General features: G+C 38.3%; 1 protein-coding gene across 1 annotated transcript in view; it reads left to right on the plus strand.

Annotated features, from left to right (window-relative positions):
• Positions 1-24,127, plus strand: part of LOC134607928 (N-acetyllactosaminide beta-1,6-N-acetylglucosaminyl-transferase-like) — a 40,453-nt gene extending 16,326 nt beyond the window's left edge. The window contains exons 2-3 of the mRNA XM_063450522.1: positions 20,224-20,313; positions 23,735-24,127. Of these exons, the coding sequence (XP_063306592.1) occupies positions 20,224-20,313; positions 23,735-23,925 (281 nt within the window). The 3' untranslated portion in view covers positions 23,926-24,127. The remainder of the gene's footprint in view (positions 1-20,223; positions 20,314-23,734) is intronic.
• The last annotated feature ends 2,675 nt before the right edge of the window (positions 24,128-26,802 follow it).

The following is a 26,802-nucleotide window of genomic DNA, read 5'->3' on the forward strand; positions in this document are numbered from 1 at the left end:
TGTCAATATGTAAACTGAGCATAGAAAATGCATTCATATGTACAAGTTTGGGAAATCTGTCTGATCATGTCTTGATCTTGCGGGTTGTGAATGAAAATCCTGTTGTGGGCTATAAGCTGCACTGAGACTAGCCTTTGAATTCCTGTAGAAGTGAATAATAATTGAGCCACATTCAGCTATAAGGACTGCACAAGAGGGCAAGTCCACACACATGAAGCATGGTGCCTTACCCAACCTGGCACCTCCAACAGCCTGATTGAGATTTAGATTGAGCTTTAGTTATGTGGGAGAATCTAGCTAGGACTATATACCATCTGTACATTATTTTTTTAGGGTTAGGGGTAGGGTTAGGGAATTGTCAAAGTCTCGAATTGTCGAAGTGCCGAACCAAATTTTTTGCCCATGCGCATCCCTAATCAGAACTTTGGGATACAGTAATATGTAGTATATCTAAACTAATATATACTAATAACTCCACTTACATAGTTACATCTTTAAATTGTTAATATACTAATATAAAATAATAAAGCCACTGGGATGCATAGTAATTTAGTAATTTAAGAGAAAAAGACTAAAGTCCATTAAGTTTAAAAGAAGGCAAAAGAGCAAGTATACCCATTTCCAATATTTGCCACACAAAAGGAAAAACATAATTGTTGACCCCACAATGGCAAACAGATTTCTCCTTTGAGAAACAACCTGTTCACATACATATCAATTTTATCTTTGGCTAGTCTGTTTTATGTTTCCAAAAAAATAGTTCAGGCATTTTTAATAATATCTACAGAATCCAATAAGACAGCCTCTCTAGGTAGGGAATTCTACATCTTTGTTGTTTTTAGAACCCTTCCCTTTGCAGTAAGCAAAAGCACCTTCCTTCCTGTCTCAACAGGTGACCTCTTGTCTGTTGTAGATTCCTATAAATGACCAGGTTACCGTAATCATAAATGTAATTCCTTCATTCCCAAATAGGAGAAAGGGTTTAAAATGGTGAAATGTAATAGAAATAAAAAAAGAAAATAAACTATGTACAGAAAAACTTTATTCAGATGATGATAAACATTTTCAAGTGTTTTGTGCAATTTACAAACTTCAGACTGCATATTAACAATCCTAACAATCACAATACAGCATTATATTGCCACCTCTTAAGGCAGCAACAAATGAAAGGTCTTTATCAGAACAAGTTCACGTAAGTGTATATAGCTGTGCCTGCCTGGATAGATACAATTAGCAACATACACTCAAAATAGAACTTAATTTAGATGTTTTAATGCATTAGTGACATCTAATAGTCAGCCCTGCTTTCAATTGTAGACTCCAGTTGGATAATATGTAACACTAGTAAAATCCTGAAATGTACCCATTAAGTATCTTGTTTAAAAATTCCCCACATACCCATTTCTTCCTAGCAGCAAAACATACAGGGTGCTAAAAGCTCACCATTGTGAGAGAGAATATAGTTAAACAATATGGGGCCAATGACAATTGTCATTTCAAAACTTGCCTCACCAAAGAGAAATAAAGGAATTAACAGAGAAAAAACTGAGAAAAAAATACGAGTAATATGTAAGTCAAAAACATTAGGTATACAATATAGAAATAGTAAAGGAAAACTGTGAAGTAATAAGCTGTTGTTTTTTTTATTTGATATTTTTATGGGTTTTCAATAAACTTGCACATGGTACTAATTGCAGTATTACATAATTAACGTGAATGTTAACCAGTGGGTAAAGAGAAGAGGGAGAATACTGATCCTCCTCTTTCGCTCTCCCTTCAAGTTTGTGGTACCCACATCAGTCCATCCTTGCAAGCGCGCTGTCTTGGCGTCATACTTGATTCTGGCCTCACCTTTGAGCCTCACATCCAGCATGTTGCCAAATCCTGTAGATTCCATCTTAAAAACATAGCCTGCATCCGCCCCTTTCTTACACAAGATGCTACCAAGGAGCTTGTCCATGCTCTAGTAATTTCCCACATGGATTATTGTAACCCTCTCCTGATTAGTCTTCCCAAAAGCCGTACTGCACAGCTACAGTCCATAATGAACGCTGCTGCCAGACTGATTTTCCTCTCTAGTCGTTTCTCTCACACCTCACCCCTCTGCCAGTCCTTACATTGGTTTCCTGTATGCTTTAGGAGTCAATTCAAGGTACTAATTCACACCTATAAAGCACTGAACAACTCTAGCCCCTCTTATATCTCCTCACAGATCCATAGGTATGTCCCTTCTCGGTCTCTCCGCTCTGTCCGTGACCACCTCCTGTCCGTTTTCCGCACCCGTACGGCCAACTTACGCTTGCAGGACTTCTCGCGGGTGGCTCCCTTCCTATGGAATAGCCTTCCTACCGCCATCAGACTCTCCCCTAGTCTTGTATCTTTTAAGAAGTGCCTTAAAACCCATCTCTTTAGGAAAGCCTATGGCCTCCCAGAGTAACCTCTACCTTACATACCTGTCTCTTGCTCTCTCCTAAAGGGCAGCCCACCTTATTTGACCTCTAATTCCTGTCCTAATGTGTTTTACACCCCACCTCCTATAGATGTAAGCTCGATTGAGCAGGGTCCTCTTCAACCTATTGTTCCTGTAAGTTGTTTTTAAATTGTCCTATTTATAGTATAAATTCCCTCTCATAATATTGTAAAGTGCCATGGAATCTGTTGGCGCTATATAAATGGCAATAATAATAATAATAATAAAAAAAAAAAAAGAAATGTAGAAAGGGATTAATAAAAAAAACATGTTGACGAGAATATGACAAATCTGTTAAAAAAAAAAAAAAACATTGTCCGCTCGGTTCATCAACTCCATCTTAAATCCTCATTCAGTAGTCGTTGTATTCATGTAGTAGAACATAACATTACGTTGAATCACCATATTGCAGTATTATAATTATGTTAACAATAATCTAGCTGCATTTACTGAATCAGTGCCTTTAACTACCTGACAAGCATCATAGTTTTGTACATCATTGGTTTTTAGGATTGCTTCCCACCTTTCCGTCGCCTTTAAAGTTGTTTGATTTGGAGACATTTGATATTGTGCCATGTTTTCATAAGACCGATTGAGGACTTCTATGTCCTGGCTAGAAGAGTGGAGGCCACAATCAACACATTCAATAGAAAATTTTGGTCTATACATGGTTTAGATTCTGGCCATTCAAAAAGACTGAAAAACTTACTGGTCCTTGTAGGCATCTCCAGCACCTCTCTGTCAGGGTGCCTTCTATGGTGACCAGGGATGTCCCCCATGGTACTCACCACTTACAGGAGGAGAAGGATCCTCTCCAGCATCTCTCTTAGTTCTCCAGCGGTTTTCATGCCGGCCGCGATAGCCCCGTCCCCTTTTATGACGCCACGCAGGTGCATCGACGTCATGACGTTAATGACGTCACGGCCTGACGGAATGTTCGGTTTCAGACATTTTGGGGGCGTGGCTACCATCCTAACGAGTCACAGTTTAAAAAGGACTCAGAGGGCAAGGTTCATTGCCCTGTTGTGGTTCATTATTGTTCCCAAAAGTGCTTTTTCTGCATTCTGGTTATTGACTTTGGCTCTGTTTGACTACTCTCCATTCTATATTCCTTTGATCCGGCTTTGGTATTTTTGTTTACCCTGATCTCTGTACTACTTGACCTTGGCTTGACTCCGACTACTCTTTGTTCTTCTAACGTTAGTCCAGCCATTCTAAGGTCCGGTATACGTTACCTTTTGTCTACATTCTGCGTGTTGGATCCCCTTCCATTTCTGACATTACAACAGGGTTTTGATGGATCCAGCAGGTGTAGGCTTTCAAGGGGGGTCCATATGATACCCGTTTTGAGGAAATGGATCAAATAGCATTAGCGCTACAGACCCTTATGAATAGGTCCATCCCCGGACCCGAAGAAGGTCGTAACCCTCCTACGACTCCTGTACCCATGGGATTAGAGGTTGCAAATGTTGGGGCTTCATCGCATGTTACCATCACCATTGCGTTATGGTGGAGTATCTGATGCCTGTTGGGGTTTCTTGAATCAGGTTAGCATACACTTCAAGCTACAACCATATTCTTATCCTACAGATAGAGCAAAGGTTGGTTTCATTATTACCCTGCTAGTCGATAAAGCATTAACCTGGGCTAATCCTCTTTGGGAGAATGAGAATCCATTGGTGTACAATTATGTTGCTTTTGTAGCTGCATTTAGATGCATTTTTGACCCTCCTGGTAGGAAAGCCAATGCTGCCAGAACCTTACTTTGTCTCAAGCAAGGTACTAGATCTTTGGTCAACTATGCCCTGGAATTCAAGTCCTTAGCCGCTGAAGTGGCTTGGAACAACCAAGCTTTTGTAGATGTGTTCCTTAATGGTTTGTCTGATGTGATATTGGATGAGATAGCTACCAGAGAACACCCAAAGAACCTAGAGGATTCGATATCCTTTATATCACTTATAGATGAACGCAGGCGATTTAGACAAAACACCAGAGATCGCCCTAGAAGGGCCTCTGTCCGTTTAGCTCCTGCCTTTAATCCTCCTAATTCAATGGCATTGGCAGTACCCAAACAAGTATTCAATTGGGGGGTAACAAGGCTGACCAAAGCAGAGAAACAGTACAGAAGGAGCTTATGTATGTACTGGGCTTATGTATGTACTGCGGACAAAGAGGACATCTCCGCCTGCGATGCCGAAACAGGACGGAAAACTCCTGCACCTAAATTCCTTTGGAGGACAGGCTTTGGGTGTTTTCTCTTTGTCCTCCTTCAAAAAAAAACAAAGATCACAGGCTTCTAATCCCCATCACCTTAATCTGGGAGAAAAGCAGGGTACAAACTATGGCTTTGAAAGACTCAGGGGCAGCAGAATGTCTTATAGATCAAAGTTTTGCCACCTCACAATCGATTCCTTCCCAGTTAAGGACAACACCCTCAGCCGTTGAGGCCATAGATGGTAGACCACTTTAAGTGCCTGTGATTTCTCACAAATCCATCCCCTTACACATGATAACCAGAGTTACACCATGAAATAGGTGTATTTCAACTTATCACGTCCCCGTCTTTTCTGGTAGTATTGGGGTTTCCGTGGTTACAAATACACAACTCCATCATAGACTGGAAAAAGGTGATATCGTATCCTGGATTAAGAGTTGTCTTCAGAATTGTGTTACGAAAGTAAAAAAAACCTTAACCTTATCAACGTTCCTACTATGTCTCCTTTATCCACAGAAGTACCCAAACAATATCTTGGCTTAAGGGCAGTATTCGATAAGGGAAAAGCTGAGTTATTACCTCTTCATACACTGCGTGCAGAATTATTAGGCAAATGAGTATTTTGACCACATCATCCTCTTTATGCATGTTGTCTTACTCCAAGCTGTATAGGCTCGAAAGCCTACTACCAATTAAGCATATTAGGTGATGTGCATCTCTGTAATGAGAAGGGGTGTGGTCTAATGACATCAACACCCTATATCAGGTGTGCATAATTATTAGGCAACCTCCTTTCCTTTGGCAAAATGGGTCAAAAGAAGGACTTGACAGGCTCAGAAAAGTCAAAAATAGTGAGATATCTTGCAGAGGGATGCAGCACTCTTAAAATTGCAAAGCTTTTGAAGCGTGATCATCGAACAATCAAGCGTTTCATTCAAAATAGTCAACAGGGTCGCAAGAAGCGTGTGGAGAAACCAAGGCGCAAAATAACTGCCCATGAACTGAGAAAAGTCAAGCATGCAGCTGCCAAGATGCCACTTGCCACCAGTTTGGCCATATTTCAGAGCTGCAACATCACTGGAGTGCCCGAAAGCACAAGGTGTGCAATACTCAGAGACATGGCCAAGGTAAGAAAGGCTGAAAGACGACCACCACTGAACAAGACACACAAGCTGAAACGTCAAGACTGGGCCAAGAAATATCTCAAGACTGATTTTTCTAAGGTTTTATGGACTGATGAAATGAGAGTGAGTCTTGATGGGCCAGATGGATGGATTGGTAAAGGGCAGAGAGCTCCAGTCCGACTCAGACGCCAGCAAGGTGGAGGTGGAGTACTGGTTTGGGCTGGTATCATCAAAGATGAGCTTGTGGGGCCTTTTCGGGTTGAGGATGGAGTCAAGCTCAACTCCCAGTTTCTGGAAGACACCTTCTTCAAGCAGTGGTACAGGAAGAAGTCTGCATCCTTCAAGAAAAACATGATTTTCATGCAGGACAATGCTCCATCACACGCGTCCAAGTACTCCACAGCGTGGCTGGCAAGAAAGGGTATAAAATCTAATGACATGGCCTCCTTGTTCACCTGATCTGAACCCCATTGAGAACCTGTGGTCCATCATCAAATGTGAGATTTACAAGGAGGGAAAACAGTACACCTCTCTGAACAGTGTCTGGGAGGCTGTGGTTGCTGCTGCACGCAATGTTGATGGTGAACAGATCAAAACACTGACAGAATCCATGGGTGGCAGGCTTTTGAGTGTCCTTGCAAAGAAAGGTTATATTGGTCACTGATTTGTTTTTGTTATGTTTTTGAATGTCAGAAATGTATATTTGTGAATGTTGAGATGTTATATTGGTTTCACTGGTAAAAATAAATAATTGAAATGGGTATATATTTGTTTTTTGTTAAGTTGCCTAATAATTATGCACAGTAATAGTCACCTGCACACACAGATATCCCCCTAAAATAGCTATAACTAAAAACAAACTAAAAACTACTTCCAGAAATATTCAGCTTTGATATTAATGAGTTTTTTGGGTTCATTGAGAACATGGTTGTTGTTCAATAATAAAATTAATCCTCAAAAATACAACTTGCCTAATAATTCTGCACTCCCTGTAGATCCTACGACTGTGCCGTTAACTTTCTACCCGGTACTATGCCTCCTAGAGGTATAGTACCGGGTAGAAGGTACAAGGAGAACTCAGTTTTGAAAGAAGTTTTGAAAGAATACTTTACAGCGAATATGAGGATGGGTTTTATTAGAAGGTCTTCTTCTCCAGCAGGGGCTGGGTTTTTCTTTGTATCCAAGAAAGAAGGTGATCTTAGAGTCTGTATAGATTATAGAGGATTGAATAAAATTACTATACATAATGCTTATCCTATACCTTTAATTATGGGGTTATTTGATAGACTCAAAGAAGCCAAAATATTTACTAAGCTGGATCTTAGATTGGTGTATAATCTTGTCAGGATTCGTGAGGGGGAAGAGTGGAAGACAGCCTTTAACACTCGTTATGGGCATTATGAATACACTGTTATGCCTTTTGGGCTATGCAATGATATATCTATATCCAGATGATATTCTGATGTATTCAAAATATAGGGAAACTCATCACAGACAAGTTAAAAAGGTATTGACTAAATTGTTACAAAATGTATTGCACTGTAACTTGAAAAATGTATTTTTGACCAACACCAAATCAGCTTTCTCGGATGTGTGATTTCAGGAAAAGGGTTTGCTATTGATCCTGAGAAATTAGACTCCATACTCCAATGGCCACTACCTAATGGGTTAAAGGCTATTCAAATGTATAATTTATAGGATTCACAAACTATTACAGATGCTTCATAAAGGGTTTTTCATCTATAGTTGCTCCAATAACGAACATGACAAAAAAAGGTATGAATCCAAGGAAATGGGATTCCAATGCATTAAAGGCTTTTGAGACGCTTAAAACATCTTTTGCATCTTCCCCTGTTTTGGTGCATCTTAATCCTAGTCTACCTTTTCTGTTAGAGGTAGATGCTTCAGAGACTGGTGTAGGAGCTGTGTTGTCCTAACGACAAAGTCCTGACCTACCACTACATCCTTGCGGGTTCTATTCTAAAAAATCATCTGATACAGAAAAACGTTACGACATAGGAGAGAGAGAACTCCTTGCTATAATCCTAGCCTTAAAAGAATGGTGACACCTGTTAGAAGGTACATTACTTCCAGTGACTATCCTAACAAATCATAAAAACCTCTTCTATATTGGAGAGGCCAAACATCTTTCTGCTAGGCAACACCGATGGACCCTTTTCTTAACAAGATTTGACTTCATGTTAACGTATAGACCTGGTTCGAAGAAGTCTAAATAAGATGCACTGTCCCGTCAATATGAACCTCTTGTTGATTCTGCTTTTGAGGTATCTTCTGTGGTACCCAAAAAACACATCATAGCTAATACTAGTATCGAGATAGTCGCCCCTGGTGACAGAAATTGTTGCTAAACAGTCACAAGCGCCTGGGGTTATCCCAGATGGAAGTCTATATGTTCCTCCTGAACACCAGAATAAGATACTCATCCATTTTCAGAACAGTAAAATTGCAGGTCATCCAGGTATTCGCAAGACATATTCCCTAATTGCCAAAGACTTCTGGTGGCCTTCATTGCGAAAGGATAATAAGGAATATGTTAAGGCTTGTGTAACAGATCACCTGGCACCCCGACTGAGCACCTCCATCAACGGGTGCTTCCTAGCAGACTCCGAGGACTATAAGCACCTCACTGGACACCATCAGCACCACAGACTCCGCAACCGCCGTAGCTTAACTGGAATCTCGCAGTCTTCCTCCCACCCTGGACCAACCGCTGACATCCAGGACCGTTTGGGAAAGATCTTTCCTCCAGGAGAGTGTAACAAGAACAGCTCTTACAAGAGCTAGTGATTATCCAAGGGAGTATAACGAGTATAGCAATCCCTAGTAGTGATATAACATCTCCCTAAGATAAGAGACAGAACTCAGTATTGAGGGTGAAGAGGTCTGAAGGTTTAATGGTACAGGTTTGCTTTATATATAATTCCTCAGGCCAGAGGCACACCCCCTGGACCTGATGGAGCAGCGCATTACAAACTATACAGACCAATAAGAACAATATAACAATGTCCAACACTCCCATGTACAGCACACAATCCCTCCCCTCTGCCTGTGATATAATTATGGTAGATAATGTACTAACTTAATTATCCCCAGGCATAAAAAAACATATTTTTACCCAAAGTATAGAAAACACCCCAAAACATAACATATCCCCATAAAAACATATCTCCCATATATCCTCTGATAGCCCTGATCTGGGTGAACAACATATCCAAAAATCACCCAGATCAGAGCAGGGGTTCAGGAAATTCATGGAAGTCTCTTTTGACCAACCCCACGCATGATTTCATGTCCAAAATAGTTTCAGAGACTTAGGCTGTGCGGCCGGTTTACTTAAAACAGTCAAATTACCGTTCGAATTACCGAACGGAATGGTGAATGGCCAGTGTGTCTCTTTTTCGTGGGCTTCGATTCACCGAACGCCATTCGACTATATGAATGAATAGTAAAATTTCACTGGAAGGTAACTGTTCAATGGTGTTCGTGCCGTTGTGTATCTGATTTGAGTTGCATGGACTCGACGACAAAACACAGCTGAACACGTTCGACTAAATAAGATGGCCGCCACGTGTTCGACTACTTCGACACCTCGACTGTGTCCGAGACAGAGGATCTGTCACAATGCTCCCTTCTTGTACAACACCCGGCAGACTTGGATTAACCCTTTTCGGGTTAACTTGGGGATGTCCGGACTCTGCTTTGGAGCTGAGTTCTGTTTATCTGGATAATCCATCTGTGTTGCCATTTTGTTTCCCGGGTCAAAACTGGATTGTAAAATTGTAAGGCTGCAGGGCCATAATCATAAGGTAAAAGGCTGGCAAGAAGTCCTCTCCAAAACCCAGTGGTGACGTGGCTTTCACCACAGCTTGTACTGTTTGCGCGAGAACTAAACTGTCTCATGCTCTCCCATGTGGCCTGCTTCCTTAGCTAGTCCTAACAAACCCTGGGTCAGTATTGTGGACTTACCTGCTTCCGAAAAGCAAACCGTTATTTTGACTGTCATTGACAGGTTCACCAAGATGGTGCATTTCGTACCTCTGGCGAAGATATCCACTTCACCAGAAGATCTTTGCCAGAGAAATATTCTGGATCCATGAAATACCTGGAGAAATTATATCTGACATGAGTTTCGCAGTTTTTCTCTAAATTTTGGAGGGCTTTCTGTAAACAATTGGGTATAACTCTCAATTCTTCTTCAGCTTATCATCCCCAATCTAAAAGGGCAGCAGAACACACTAATCAGAAGATCAAACAATACCTTTGATGTTTTGTATCTGCTCATCAGGATGACTGGGTTGGCTTGCTTCCTTGGGCTGAGATTGCACACAACAGCTTACTTTCCGATGCTACTCAACTCAGCCCATTCTTCTTAAATTATGGCTTTCATCCAATTGATCTCCTATCCGTGTTTTTATCGCAGGGAAAGCCTTGAAAACCTAAAGAAGGCCTGGGAGCAAACTCAATATCTCCTCTCTAGCAAATCCAACCTCGATACAAAACATGCTGATAAGCGTAGACGTGCTGCCCCTGTATTTCAACCGGGTGATAAGGTCTGGTTAAGCATGAAACATCCGCCTGTAGGTACCTTCTATGAAACTGGCACCTAGGTTTATTGGTCCTTATAAGGTGGTAGCCCGTATTAACCCTGTTGCTTATCGTCTTGATTTACACCCGACCTTGCGAATTCCTAAGGTGTTTCATTTCTCTTTATTAAAGCCTTTGACCTGTAATAGGTTAACCAGTTATATTGTTGTCCCTCCATCAGTACAAGTGGAGGGTCAGGAGAAATATGAGATCCAATCTCTTCTTGATTCTCATTTCTCTCATGGTAAAATTGCAATATCTTGTAGATTGGACAGGCTATGGTCCTGAAGACAGGTCTTGGATTGACTGTTCCAATAGCCATGCTCCTCATCTTCTCCATTCTTTCCATTTCCGTTTAGTGGCTCATCCAGGGCCCTTCCGCCGCCCAGTAGGCGGTTCTGTAAGGGGGGGTACTATCAGGGTCCCTTCTGTGGTGACCAAGGATGTCCCCCATGGTACTCACCTCTTACAGGAGGAGAAGGATCCTCTCCAGCATCCCTTTTCGTTCTCCAGCGGTTTTCACGCTAGCCGCGATAGCCTCCTTTTATGACGCGGCTTGGGTGCATCGATGCCATGACCTTAATGACATCACGGCCCACAGAATGGGGTATCTCCTTTTTAGTCTGCTTGACAAGCTTTCATAAAGAATACGTCTCAGAGAGAAGCAATTTACTTTGGCTTCTTAAGTGGACACATGTTCATGCACATTTTTTCAAACAGTGTTAAAAGTCGGTACAGGGAGTTCTTCCCCATGGAAAGGATTGTTTTTTCAAGTAAGATTTAAATTGCAAGTATGAAAATACCATGGTGGAGGGTAGATGAAAGAGCATTTCTAATCTGGAAAGGGTTGGAGTTTACCCTTCTCACATACCTGGTTGTGGTGATTAACCCCATGTTAGATGATGGATAAACTCATGGCTATAGACCATAGAGGATTTGCTGAAGATATAGGGGATCTTTAGATAAAACATTTTTTTTGTGCTGATCACACACATTTAGAGAAAGCAGTGTAGCTGGGAGTGGCATCAGTTTGTCTAATCACTTACATGTAGGTACCCATAAGGAATAGTGGCATTCTTGTGGGCTAGATCAATAAGATTCTATCTTTACCCATTAGGGTTAAAAATCATGTGAGTGCAGTTGTATCATACTCTCCAGTATGCTCCATCACCAGTCTCTGCAGGATTCTTGTTGCCACCCTCATTTTTTTTTATTTTGCCATCTAAAGTTAGTGAACAATTTTTTAATATCTGGAACGTTCCAGTCACTAGACTCTTAGCTTTCAGCATGGGTCTTTTATTTAATAGCGACTAATAAAAGTTATGTTTTAGCACACATATGTGGACTTTCAAGGGACTTCCTACTTTGTGATTCCAGGGGTGTTGTTTCCCCCTGGGATCCCTCTTTTTCTTTTTCTGTACTAACACATTAGTGAGGGTTAACCCCTATTAGGTCGTCCCTGACACACGAGTAACTAGTCCCCCCAGGGGGTGCCAGTTCTTTCTGAGAGATATGTAACCTAACCTAACCTCTTTTAGAAATGTGTGCTCTGGAATCTGCTTATACTAGGTTGAGTACTATACTCATAATCCTTTATTGGGATTCAGTTTCATGGGTACACAACTCTTATAAGGCAAAGTGAAGGCTTAATAAACAGCCTAGTTTGAAAAATTAGTGTAATATAATATTAGGAGCTATCAGACGTAATTGAGTCACTCGGGTAGTCTGCATGTCTCTAAAACAAAACAGAAATTCTAGATGATAGACTATACTTGTGTTGTTGCCTCCACTCTGGAGATAGTCTCAGTGTTTCCTGTAGAGAGGATGACCTGAGCCCATGCTCCAGGAAGTTATGTGAGTCTCCTTGCCATCATGGTGTATAAACAACTTTGCCCGGTATCCCCACTTGTATGGTGTATTGTCTCTGAGTGTCTCTGTGATAGCTCTGTAAGGTTTTCATTCCACTTGAGAAAGCCTCAACAGTGCAAAACGCGTTGTGATTACTCTGTTAATAAAAGTATTTTTGACTACTTTACAATAGTGGCTAGTCTTTAACCTTTTATTATTTTTATGTTTTACCTTATACCTGCCAAAGTTTTTATCATCTAAAGCACCAGAATTATCATCAAAAGAATCCAAGGTGGGGATTGTTCCACCCACGCCTGGCACATGGAGCGATTTGTCTGCTTTTTGTATTGTAAGTATATTTCCTATTACTATTTATACTTACCTGTAAAGAGAGCACTATTGGCTTTCTTTTCTTTTATTGCATATGATCTACACTGCAACAACCACCAGAGGGATATCCTGCAAGTGGGTAGTTTTATACCACTAGACACTGTTTTACCTAGAGCTGGTCATAGCTCTCTTATATGTGAGTTAGCATTTCTATACCTCAGTGTTGTTTGTAGCTTACTTGGCTTGCCATATTACACTATTGGTTCCTTCTGTCTTTTGCTTTCTTTCATACGCTGTTGCTGAATTGAGCTGTATCAAGAACTTCACATGAACATTTGAAGACTTTTTTTACGACTACTTTTTCCTTTGGTATATTTATTGGACATTTTATTGTACCCTTTCATTGTTCAGTTAGATTTTTGTGGTCTATTATATCTTTCTGATGCACCTTGTATTTTTTTTTGTTCTGTTTCCTCAATTAACATACCAAGTCTGCACACATGGTTGTGCAGACAACCTATATATGCAGTGAAGTGAGAGCTGCAATTTTGTGTCATTGATAAAGCCAGCACAGGCAAAAAGTGTTTGAACAAAGGATTTAACACTATCCGTGCCAGAGTGAACCTCAAGGATTTTTCACTACAAACAGTGTCAGAAGCTGTCCAGAAGCTATTAACCCCTTAAGTCCGGAGGGCGTACTATTACGTCCTTTTAAAAGCGGCTCTAAACGCCGCCGGACGTAATAGTACGCCCTCCGTTTTTTAGTAACTTACCCGGTCGCTGGCGGTCCCACGCCGGCGATCGCGGTTCGGGGGACTCCCAGGGAGCCCCCCGCGGCACGTCCGCCCTCCAGGAGCCCTCCCGGCCATGTGAGAGTGAGGTCCTTGCGAGGACCTCACAATCACATGGCCGGTATAGCTGCCTGCTGCATTGCCAGCAGGGGGACCAACTGTAATGACAGTTGGTCCCCCTGCTGGCTGAAAATAAAATAAAAATGTTTTAAAACAGTGTAAAAATAAATAAATTATATACTTAGATCATATATATATATTATATATATATGATCTAAGTATATATATACACATATACACACATACACATACACCGTCTAGGTGTATTTTAATAATATATATATATAATTATATATATATATTAATATCAAATTACACGTAGACTGATACGGATTAAATATATATATAATTATTGTTATATATATATTTATAAATAATATAAAAAAAATTAATATGTAAATACGTAAAAAAATTAAATAAAAAAAATAATTAAAAATAAAATATTAAAAAATATATAGATGTGTTTTATTTCGTTCTAACTGTATTCTGATATTAATATATATATATTTATATCAAAATACACTTATAACGAAATAATATATATATCTATATACATAAATATATACGTATATATCACTATATATATACCTATATATAAATAAAAATATTAAAAAAAAAATATATATATATATATATATACGTATATATACACATATGTATATATATACATATATTAATTCTACACATATATTTATGTAATAATTTTACATAATTAGGTATCCTAATTAATTACAATTAGCGGGACCTGCCTGACCACCCATGCCGAAAGTATAGGGAATTTAATTTGCTAGCACTATATTTAACCCTATAACTTTCCAAGACACCATAAAACCTGTACATGGGGGGTACTGTTTTACTCGGGAGACTTCGCTGAACACAAATATTAGTGTTTCAAAACAGTAAAATGTATTACAACCATGATATCGCCAGTAAAAGTGACGTTTTTTGCATTTTTCACGCACAAACAGCACTTACAGGGACGATATTATTGCTGCAATACTTTTTACTGTTTTGAAACACAAATATTTGTGTTCAGCGAAGTCTCCTGAGTACAACAGTACCCCTCATGTACAGGTTTTATGGTGTTTTCAAAAATTACAGCGTCAAATATAAGGCTTGTGTTTAATTTTTTTCACATTAAAATTCGCCAGATTGCTTACGTTGCCTTTATGACCCTATGGTAGCCCAATAATGAAAATTACCCCTATGATGGCATACCATTTGCAATAGTAGACAACCAAAGGTATTGCAAATGGGGTATGTCCAGTATTTTTTAGTAGCCACTTAGTCACAAACACTGGCCAAAATTGGCGTTTTTTGCATTTTTCACACACAAACAAATACAAACGCTAACTTTGGCCAGTGTTTGTGACCAAATGGCTACTAAAAAAGACTGGACATCGCTTATTTGCAATACCTTGGGTCGTCTACTATTGCAAATGGTATGCCATTATGGGTGTAAATTTATTTCCTGGGCTACTATACAGTCTCAAAGGCAACGTAACCAATCTGGCGAATTTCAATTTCAAATGTAACACGCTATATTTGACCCTGTAACTTCCCAAAACACCATAAAACCTGTACATAGGGGGTACTGTTTTACACGTGAGACTTTGCTGAATACAAATATGTGTATTTTATTGCAGTAAAAGCAAACAGTATTATGACATTGACAGTTAAAATGTCATGAAGAACGAAAAAAATAAAAAAAAATCTTATTTTCTCCCATTTTTTTCATATTAAATTATGTTTCATAGCTAAATATTTGATATTAAACGAAAGCCCTGTTTCCCCTGAATAAAATGATATATAATAAGGGGGGGTGCATTTAATATGAAAGAGGTGAATTACGGTTGGACAGACATATAGCGCAAATGCCAGGTTTTGTTTACGTTTTGTTTCGTTCACAACTTGTACATTTGGCTGCGGTGTTAAGGGGTTAAGGAGGCCTGATTAACTACTATACAGGAGGCAGTGGACACCTAAAAAGGGAAGGTGAAACCATTTTTTATCTATTTGGATTATTTTTACTTATTTGGATTATTTAACATTTTGAATCCTGCAAGTTTGTATTTTTGTTTTTTTCCTGCATATGCACCTATTTTTAATATCACATCAATGTTTTTGTAAGATGCATTCTCAATAAATTGTTTCATTAATTCTATATGTTGTATTGCATGGTCACTTGTTCATTATGCCACAAAAAAAAAGTCTATATTGCTGGGCATGAGTTTGTGTTAAGAGCTATTTCTGGAGGGGGGGGGGGGGGGGGCACAGTCTTTTCTTATGTTTTATATGTTTCCCATTGGATGTGTATAGGTTTGTGGAATTTTCTTATATACTTGCAGCATCCCCTTTCCTGTCTCTTCTTTTTTTTTTTTTTTTTTTACCAGAAAAGTGCTCCTCTTTTTTTTTATCTTTATCTTTATTGCTCCAACACTTTACATTTTTGATATACATACAATATGTCTTAATTCTGATGTATACATCCATAACGAGTCCATCTGGGTTTTGTTGGTACTTAGCCAGTATACCTCAAAAGAAACCAGAGAAAGTTCAATAGACTTGCACTGTAAATTTTGCTGAAAAAGCACACTAAAACAGTATATTATACAGACTCACAAAGTCATGAAAATCACTCTATTGCATAAATAGCATAGGCAGAGTTACTATCAGCGTTCATTCAGTCTCAGCAAACCAGGAGACAAAACACTTCTTATGGTAAAACATTGGTGCATCCACTGGCCCGATTGTCATGCACCACTCAAATCCAAACAACCTGTATCTACACATTTCACCCAGTATATGGGCTTTTTCTTGACCACGCAGGGGTGCCAAGACACTCCAGGCACCATATAGACTGCAGAGAGCTGTAATGGTTTTGATGATTGAGGTGTTCCTTTAAGCACAAGTTACTAAATAAAACTCACTAGGTGTGATTTTGTATTCTTCATTAGTTTTTTCTTGCTCTATGCAGCTATTTAAAAAAAAAAAAAAAAAAGAATGATTTAATACCTACATGTTTTATACTGATGGCTACTGCCCCCTTTATTCCAAGTTACGTGTGGCTCTGTGAATCCGGCTATTCATTTATATAGAGTCGATCATGTCTGAGATGTTTGTGATGGTTTCAGAACGGTGGTACGTGCAAGTGGCTAGAGACCGGACAGTTTATTGATTTATGAATATAATTAAAGTGCACTGATGTATGTGAGCAGGGAGCAAACTTCAAGTAAATCTGTCTTTTGCTGTCAGTATCGATTAATGTTTTATATTTACTTGAAGTGAACCTTGTTCCCATACATTTTGTCTCCTGCACAATCGTTTAAAAGTCAGGACTGCCATGATATCAAGGAATTTGCTTACCTTACATACTTGATAGTTAAGTAATAAATAATTAACTGCACCATGCAATCATCCAAAGTCTTAGTATACAATTCGAACAAAGCCGAAACTAAAACTATTTAAAACGTAAAAATATTATTTTTACTTAATACAACTTTTGAGACTGTAAAATGCAAAAATATGCAGTGCAGTTAATTATGTTCTTCTAGTCGGTTTTCAAAAATGAAATATATCATAAAATTATTAATAAAGAATATTTATTTATTTTATTATTATTATTATTATTATTGCCATTTATATAGCGCCAACAGATTCCGTGGCGCTTTACAATATTATGAGAGAGGGGGATGTAACTCTAAATAGGACAAGTACAAATAAACTTACGGGAACAATAGGTTGAAGAGGACCCTGCTCAATTGAGCTTACAGTCTATAGGAGGTGGGGTGTAAAACACATTAGGACAGGAATTTGCAGTCAAATAAGGTGGGCTGCCCTTTAGGAGAGAGCAAGAGAATTTGGTGTTACATTATGGTCTGAATAAGGTCTGAATAAAGAATCTGTGAGGAACTGCTAATGCACAATGCCCTGAACTTTTTATACATCCTGGATTACAGTTGCCTTGTCTTTCCAAATCAAAATCCAGTCAAAATGACTAAATTCCAACTGAAATGGCAATTTTCATATTTACTAAAGTCAATTCCAATCGGAATGTGGCCAGAAAAAAAGTGATGGTTGGTGGGAAAAATGATGAGTAATGGCTAGGAGATAGTCACTAAATGTTGATTTTATTCGTTAACAAGTAAGAAGTAACCAATAGAGGGAAAAAAGAAATCTATATGTATTTATAAATAATTTTATAACTATAGATTTTTTTTTTTTTACTGCTTCTCATGTTTTCTCTCTAATGGTAACTTTTTTCTAACTTGGTGAATTAAATAAATTTTTGTCTCAGTTTTTCCATTCAGATTTAAAATTAGCGGAAATTTATCATTTAGTAAATAACTCTGTCAATGTCCAGATTTCCAAGCAGTTGCCCCGATCCGAAATTATTTTGTATGTCAGATTTCCACAATGAATATTTCAATCGTCCCTTGGACAAGTAGATTTAAAAAAAAATGTCCACAACCATGTCCTGTGAGTATGTCTAGAGTGCATATCTGTGTGTCTGTCTAAGAATGTGTGTCTCTTTCTGGCAGCATATTTCGGTCAGTGTGAATCTGTGTCTGGTTACCTGATTATTTGCTCCCAGCATGCAAGGAAGACAGACGGGAATATGAAAAAAGGAGCCTACCATGCACAGTCCTGTGCCAGCATTAACTGTACTGGTTACCTAGGAAGTAACCCTTAAGCTGCAAAATGGTAGCTAAAAATATGGTGGCCAAAAAAAACATCAGTTTTAATGTTTGTGCATACAGCACGTTTGGGTGTGTGTATATAGCATGTGTATAGTAATGTAGCTAAGCATGTAGCTAAGTGTGTGTTTAGTGATGTATATGTGTAGTTCCGTGTGTTTAGTGTTTGTGTGTAGCAGAGGCTGTAGAGTGAGTATGTTAGTGTGTGTAGAAATGTATGTGTATGTAGCTTGTTGTGTATGTGTAGTTGCATGTGTTTATCAGTGTGGTTTGGAGCCAGTTTCTATTCTAAGAAAAAAAAAAAAAGAAAACCTGGCCACCGGTCCCATTGTGGCTTTCCTACTTTGCCTTTGATAGAGCCAGTTTCTATTCTAAGAAATAAGTTGGCCATTGGTCCTATTGTGGCTTTCCTACTTTGCTTTTGGTAGAGCCAGTTTCTATTCTACGAATTAAGCTTGACTGGACATACCCTATTTGCAATACCTTGGGTTGTATATTTTTGCAAATGGTATGCCATTGTGGGGGTAATTTTCATTCCTGGGCTACCATTTGGTTTCAAAGTTAACTAAATCAGTCTGGCAAATTCCAATGTGTATTAACTGAAAAATGTAATGTGCTATATCTGACCCTGTAACTTTCCAAAACACCATAAAACCTGTACATTAGGGATACTGTTTTACGTGTGAGACATTGCTGAATACAAATATGTGTACTTTATTGCAGTAACAGCTAACAGTATTGTGACATTCAAAATGCCATGCAAAACTAAAAAAATAAACAAAAAATATTATTTTTGAAAAAATATTTTATTCATAATAAATTATGTTTAATATACAAATATCTGATGTGACATGAAAGCCCTGTTTCTCCTGAACAAAATTATATATGATAAGTGTGGGTGCACATAATAAAGAGGTGAATTACACCTGAACAGACATATAGCGCAAATTCAAGGTTTTGTTTACTTTTAGTTTTGATCACAACTTGTACACCTGGCTCAACTCTTAAGGGATTAAAGGAGGACCTAATAGCATTGCCCAATATGGCATTCTAGATTAAACAAATAAATACATATTATATAAGAAGTTCTATATTAACCCTTTAAGCTTTAAAAAATGTGCTTCAAATTCCAAACAAAAATTCTCCATATATTGCACATAAGAGCATATTTTGTATTTCTTACATTAATATTGTACTGCACCTTGCTATTTACATTCATGTACCTAGTCAACAAATAGTTTCAAACACATTTTGACATGTATTTAATAATGTATCAGCTGGAACCCAGTAACTAACCAAATGTAAAGAAATTATATCATCGCCAAAGAGGTAACCATAAGGTACATGAAACAAGAATATTATTGTTCATTATATTATTATTATTATTATTGGCATTTAAATAGAACTTTACAATATTAATTGGGGGACTTTAACAACAAATGAGACAAACTATTACAAATTGTAACAGGAACAATAGGTTAATGAGGAGTGATACAAGTAAGCAAATATACAGATATAATATATAATAGAACATGAAAACATTCATTAGAACATTAATTTATTTAGTTTTAGTTAATCATTTTTATTGGGTAACTTGCTTTTTACATTACTGTTATTTTAACATCATATACACACTATATGAAAAAAAAAAAAAACGTGTGTCTGTGTGGTCTGTTCAGTGACCATTTTACAGTAGAAAAAGGGCAAAAATGGATGTTTCTGATGGTCCAGCAGTTATGTCATCAAGCCTGAAAAAGGATCCTAAACTTATATCCAGAATGTTGCAAAATATAAATGGCAAATAACTTTTGTATTTTTGTAAAATATTTTTTTACTGCCAATAGATGCTCATTCCTATATGTTTATAAATGGTGTATTTAGATAATGCTTTTGTTCTAACTAAACAATGTCAGTTTTAGATATCGTTACTGTCTCGTGTATTTGCACAATTTGCTCTGATGTGGCTTTTTGCCCAAATCTATGCAGAAAATGAAAACACAATTTTGACCAAGTGACCTTCTTCATTTGCATTTGTTAATGATGTCCTCATTGCTAACAACATATCCTTTTACTACTCAAACAGATTTTCCAGGGTCCATGCCAGATGCTACATGGGAAGGTGATCTAAGGGCAATAAAATGGAGTGATGACAGGACTCATGATGGTTGTCACGGTAATATGCATTCATTGTTTTGTTCTTGTATGAAAGTCATAGATAACAGTGCACATGATACTTTCAAGAGAGAACAACATAGCAAGCTGAAAGTGTGGCTAATGTAACTGTATTTCAAAACCCTCTAGATTTACAGCCATATCAGTGACCCTTTTTAGGGACAGGCATTTGCCCAACTTATTATGCTGCCAGCATTCAACAGGTTAATGCTATCTAGTATGTCATATTAAATTATTGTTATTATTATTATTTGAAGGGGGATTGTTACCCCCTCGGGTTTTTAACTTTATGTTTACTTATACCCACATTTAACAATTATATATTATTTGTGAATAGTGAAAAACAAAAAATTAGAGGGACACTCAACTCCCCAAATGCAAAATAAATGAAAATCCCTTTTTAGAAGATATACTCCAAATTATAACTTGCATGTATTTAATTATGCTTTTATTTTCCTTGGGAGTATATCTACAAACAGCTTTAAAAAACCTGCAGTTCTCTTGTCTGCTGCATTTCCAAGCCCTCCTCTTCTAAACCCACCCAGACTTTCTGTGGCTGTCCAACCACAGACTTCCCAATGCAGCTCAATAAGAAGACTTTTCAAGGCAGCTGCTCTGAGTAGTTGTTGCCTCTTGACTTTAGCTCCTGAGCTAACCAAACCAGGAAGTAACAAAACCGGTTGTCTGATTGAAAGCCATGGGATGTAACCAGGTTAATTGATAAAAGTGCCAATTTCTATTGATACATGTACTTTTTGCATATTGAAAAAATAGGGCACCCTCTTCACACATAAAGCTTTTCAGCAAGCTAAAGTGCATTAGGGATCTGGAGTGCCCCTTTAAATGTAGACATCCACACTTCTTTATTCTGCAACTAGGCACCTCCATCTTAGGCTATCAATCATTGGAGAAGAAAAGAGAAGACTATTTTTTCACTTCATTTACAATGTTTGCCCTGGCTGTGCCTACTCTGAACTGGAGTATGATGTTGTTTGTTAAACCTTTGTTATACATTTAAAAGAAAACATAGCATCTAACAAGAAAAGGTCAACAAAGTTTTATTCCATATGGACATTCCAGAGAAGTGTCAGTTTCCCTTTAAAGAGGTGCAGCACAAGTAAAGAAAACATAATTGCAAAAAATATATATATATATATTGAAATGCAGAAACCATAGTTGATGCGGGCTCTTTTGAAATTATCTTACTATCTGAAAGAAGTGAAGCCTACATTTTATATTTATATATATATATATATGTAATGGAAAAAATGAGAGCACTCAGTGGATTTGGTCCAAAAAGTAAATCATGTTGTATTCAAAATATCATCAACGTTTCGACCCGTAGGTCTTTATCAAGATATATGTAACAGTAAATACAGTGTTTATATAGGAGATAAAGTGCAATTAAGTGATAACTTACCCTGTGCAGGTGTACTAGAATATTAAGTACATATGTTTACACTGCTCCTTATTACATCTGGGTTCCACTACTTTGGTCTACTATATCTTTACCGTTACACTCTCAGCACATCGCTGATGCGAATCATTATTTCCATCAATTATTAGTATCCTCCTATTTGTTTTTAAAGAACAGATGTTCATGCATGAATTCAGACCGCACTTATTATATTTACTGGCTGGTTAGTGTTACCATAGTAACAAGACACGATTACCACGGCAATCACCACACTATATCATTACGTGATTACGTTCACGTCCTTCACGCATGCACGGTCACTCTCTCAACACTGCATAGTGCCCGAGCTCAGATTGAGGTGAAAACACCTGTACAGGGTCAGACATCACTTAATTGCACTTTATCTCCTAAATAAACACTGTATTTACTGTTACATATATCTTGATAAAGACCTACAGGTCGAAACGTTGATGATATTTTGAATACAACACAATTTACCTTTTGGACCAAATCCACTGAGTGTTCTCATTTTTTCTATCCTTTATAATTACGCTGTGCAACACCGTGGTCTATTTACCTTATACTAGTTTAAGGAAGAGTGCCAGATTCCCAACTTTTTTCATATATATAAATATTACATTGAAATATAGCTAGATAGAAAATCGTATGTTAGTTGTACAAAGAATGTACGGTATGTAAATATTATATAACATTTGTTTGTTGTAGTGGAGCAGGTGAAACAAAAGTAGATGAGACAGCCTGCATGTAATACCTTGCTATCCAAACATGGTCTGCCCAACACTGAAATCTTTCAGAATTCACAAAAAGACTTCAGCATAACACCTGTTATAATAAACTACTAGGAAATGCTTAGGACAGAGACATCACATCTTCATTATATTTATTTTTATCAATAAATCTCAATATAATAATAAACTAGCTGAAAATCAAGTGATTTAAAAATTGTTTTTAGCTTAGAGTATTGAATATTTTAGTTTAGCATTAAAATGAATGAAAGTATTAACAGTAGTGCAGAGGTTAACGGTTAGTGTTAGGGTACTGTAGTGTTAATGTTTAGTGTGGGTATTAATGGTTAGTGACAGTGTAGTGTAGGGATTAAAATTTCACCCAAAATATGGAGGTAAGAACAGAGGACATGTGATAGACTGGCTTATGGGGGCATGCAGAGTGACGACCTGCATGTGAAGTTCCACCTGGAAAGGACAAAGGCTGCCCAAAGAAAGGTCATGCCAATCTGGCGTGAATGCACTTTAGGCTAACTGTCAGTCTCCCTGGACAGCCAAACTAAGGGCAGACCATGCATAGAGCACTGCTCTCATGCATGTTCTAATGACGTGTTTACATTGTACTCTCTGGGGATAGTTCTCTGGCGTCTCTTGATGCAGGATACCAGAGAACCAGCCCAGGACAATTTTTAATTTTTAATTGAGAGCATATCTAAAAACAGCATGTAAAATCTGCAGCTCTCTTGCCTGATGCCTTTGCAAGCTATCTCCTTCTACCTAACCGCAGACTTTCTGTGTCTATCCAATCACTGATTTCCCAATGCAGCTTTTTGAGAAGTTGTTGCAAAACTCCACTGATTGAAAGTACCACAAATCTTTTGGAACTGGACAACAGCATGTTCACCCCCAGTATATTTAATTTAAGCTACCACCCACTGCCTATGGGTGGGGGCTAGGGGCGCACTTTCTCAATCGCAAGTGGATTATTACTGCGTCTGCGAGCAGCCACTGACATGCCTGCTGTTTAGCTGACATGCCCCCTCACACAGCATGGTGAGTGGGGCACAGGGGAGGTGCTAAACCTCATTTGTACTCATGTGAGACTTGTTGTTTTAATTCTTAATCACTTTCTTAAACATTATTCACCCTCATACAGAATTATATAGAACTACTTTTAACATATTAAGTGTGATTGAGAATTTCCAGGGGATTTAAGCATTTAAAAATATTTGTTCCTCTCTCTTTCTTTTTCCCCTTAGGACATTACGTCAGAAATGTTTGCATATATGGACCAGGTGATTTGAAATGGTTACTCAATTCAGAAAGATTATTTGCTAATAAATTTGAATTGACGCGCTACCCCCCAACAGTAGAATGTCTGGAAATAAAACTGCGGCAACGTGCTTTAGAGAATAGTGAAACTGAACTGCAGTCTCATTGGTTTCTATAATTTGTTAAATGCTTATAAATGATGTTTATAAAACAAGAACATTCAACCTTTAACACCCTGTGTGTTGTGGAGCTATGGCTTATTACTTTTTGTTCTGCAAATACATCCAGCACTCGGACAGGACATCACTGGAGCTTCCACCCAAAGTAGCAGGAGCACTGAAGTTTGACTCTCTCTACTGTAAATCTAGAGCTTAAAGTGAACCAGTCATCCATAAACAGTATGTATGCAGGTTATCCTTAAGGAAGTCACTTACCAGGACTTGTAAAATGCCATTTCATCACTTGGAGACCAATGTTGACTGCCATGTTTTTAAGTGTAGCCAGACTGTGGTCATAATATGTATAGTGAAGTAATGTTTCAGCTAACAATATATTTGTATTGCAAATTTAGCAGGCACACTGTATAAATGCAATTGTATTCTGTAAAGTGAAATCAAGTCATGTTGATCAGGGCACATGAACATCAAAGGGGAAATGTCACATAGTAGAGTTTTAATATTGTGTTTTATTTATCCATTTATTTAACAAATAAGTATTTGTGAGGTGTAAAAAATAAAATTAAATGTAGAAAACCTCATCTCTTTATCCTACCACATCAGTGACTCCATCTCCCTGTCATAAGCAAAAGTAAAAGTAAGGGTACTACTGTCTGGGAGAAAGTACTACAATAACTAAAATGACACAACCCTCCCCCCAGGCGTCCCTGTGACTGGGAGATAATTGAGTCAAAGACCAGTAACTCAGTTACTCAGTTACAGGGAATCATATATGAAATACACAAAACACCCCGAAAATACAGTCAAACTACACAGAAACCCCACAAGTCTTTCATGCACGGATCTAAGCACCCATGTTGTCCAAATAGTGCACAGATCCATTTGGTAGAATAAAATCATCATTCAGGGAAATATCTGACCGTCTGACCACAAGGTGATAGCCCAAAACAGTTCCAGAGAAAGAGAGGCAACGGCTGGTCAACTTTCAGGAGTTTCTGTGCGTACACCGACGAATGCTCTCCCTGACTTTTAGGGAGTGAATGCTCCCCCCAGTTGGTTATTCCTTTCTACCCCACGGCATTCTCCTAACTGGTTTGGGAGCAGAACCGGCAGTGGTACAATTTTCCTTGGGTTTCGCAGAATCATGTAGCTGAAAAGAGTTCCACACATTCGACGGGCAGTGTTCAAGAGACAAAATGGCTCCCATTCACTCGAGCACGTGTATTCACTTATATGAGTGGTGGCCACCCAGTGAAAGCACTTGAGCTATTTACTCCTTTGAAGTTAACAAGCCAGGGAGTGGTCATTGTTTGGAGGGGGGGGGGGGGGGTATAAAAAGGAGAGCACTCATCTTCAATTGGGATATGAACAAGGGGGGTACGGACAACAGAACAGAGAGGGAACAAGTCTGTTACAAGCGTGGGTTGTCTTATTCATGTGGAGCATGCAATATGCATAGATTTCACATATGGATGCTGCGGGATCTGCATAGTGAATTATCATCTATCCCCAGGACATCTCTGAGAATAATCTGAACAGTATGAGGGAACATAGTACAGATACAGATATCTGTTCATGCTTAAGAAATGCAGTCTCTGTTTTCCACTAACTCCATTGCTGCTAATGACAACTGGTGTTGATTTTTATTAATGTTATGTTCACGGTTTCATCTCACTCTACAGTCACTGGCAAGCACGTCCAGGGAAACTCATTGTAGTCTCGTAGTTTGGTCAGTCTCAGCACTCCACCAGGAAATATCCCAGTGGGGAGTCCAGGCCTGGAGGGAATTGGAAGAACAAACCATCAGTCAAAGCACAAACCCACACAGTACAATGCCAAGTTAGCAAAGTCCTGCACAATTCCCACCTGCTGCTTTACCCCTGTAGCACTACACCAACATATATTCCAACATCCCTCTTGTTATTTTAATTTTCAGAAATATGGTTTAAGGCTGCAGACCTCCTGGGCTTTCCCATGCTAATGGCCCAGCGAACAATTGCCCCCTTGCCAGTCCTCCCAGTGCTAGTCTCGTTTTATTGCTCTAAATAATGGATTTTCTACAGCCCCTATTTATGCTGCTTCAGACTACCAGGTACAGCATTAGAAACATACGCAGCCAGCTCAGTTCTGGAGGGGGCAGCCATTAGTCTACTTGGACTGGAAGCTGACAGATTGAAAGGACTGCTACAAAACCACAGAAAAGAGTGCCTGACACTGGCCCTATTGATCAAATAATAAATGCAAATGTTACTCACAGACCATAACTTGAATCTGAATGTGGGGACAATTGGTTAGTGCTGTGAAAGAGCTTGACTTTGCAGTCTTATTACTTTCTGGTTTTATTCTTGTCCCCAGCTGTGTGGTATTCTCCACCACTTTTGGACCCGTCACTTTGTTGGTTTTCACCATGGTCTACCAAAATATAAAGTGGTACTGGGAAATGAAGGACCAAGCTGAAAAAATTGTTGAGAATGGGCATTAACTCTCTCCTGTGGTGTTATTACTGTTTGTTTATTAAACTTGTTCATTGTTTTTGCTTAGTTAAGCAATTTAGATTAAATGGAGGGCATTAGAAAGAGAACATTTTTTAAACAAATTGTAGAAGATGGAATAAGGAACAGTACATTACAGTATCTAATACAAACAGTAACAGTTGTGAGTAACACAGCAAACAATCAAAGCTTACAATAAAAATAATGATTTTTAAATAATAGCAAAAAAGTGTGTATTACCTGTCATTGTAAGAAAGATCCTAAGCCTCTCACTTTGCATTCTAGAACTAATATTTTTGCATCATACTTTTTTGAATATATACAAATAGAGGGAAATTGAGAGTGTTGTTTTAATATGCAACGATGTTTGTATTGTGTTGTATCATG

This window comes from Pelobates fuscus, chromosome 4, assembly GCF_036172605.1.
Source record: "Pelobates fuscus isolate aPelFus1 chromosome 4, aPelFus1.pri, whole genome shotgun sequence".
NCBI classification, from domain to species: Eukaryota; Metazoa; Chordata; class Amphibia; order Anura; family Pelobatidae; genus Pelobates; species Pelobates fuscus.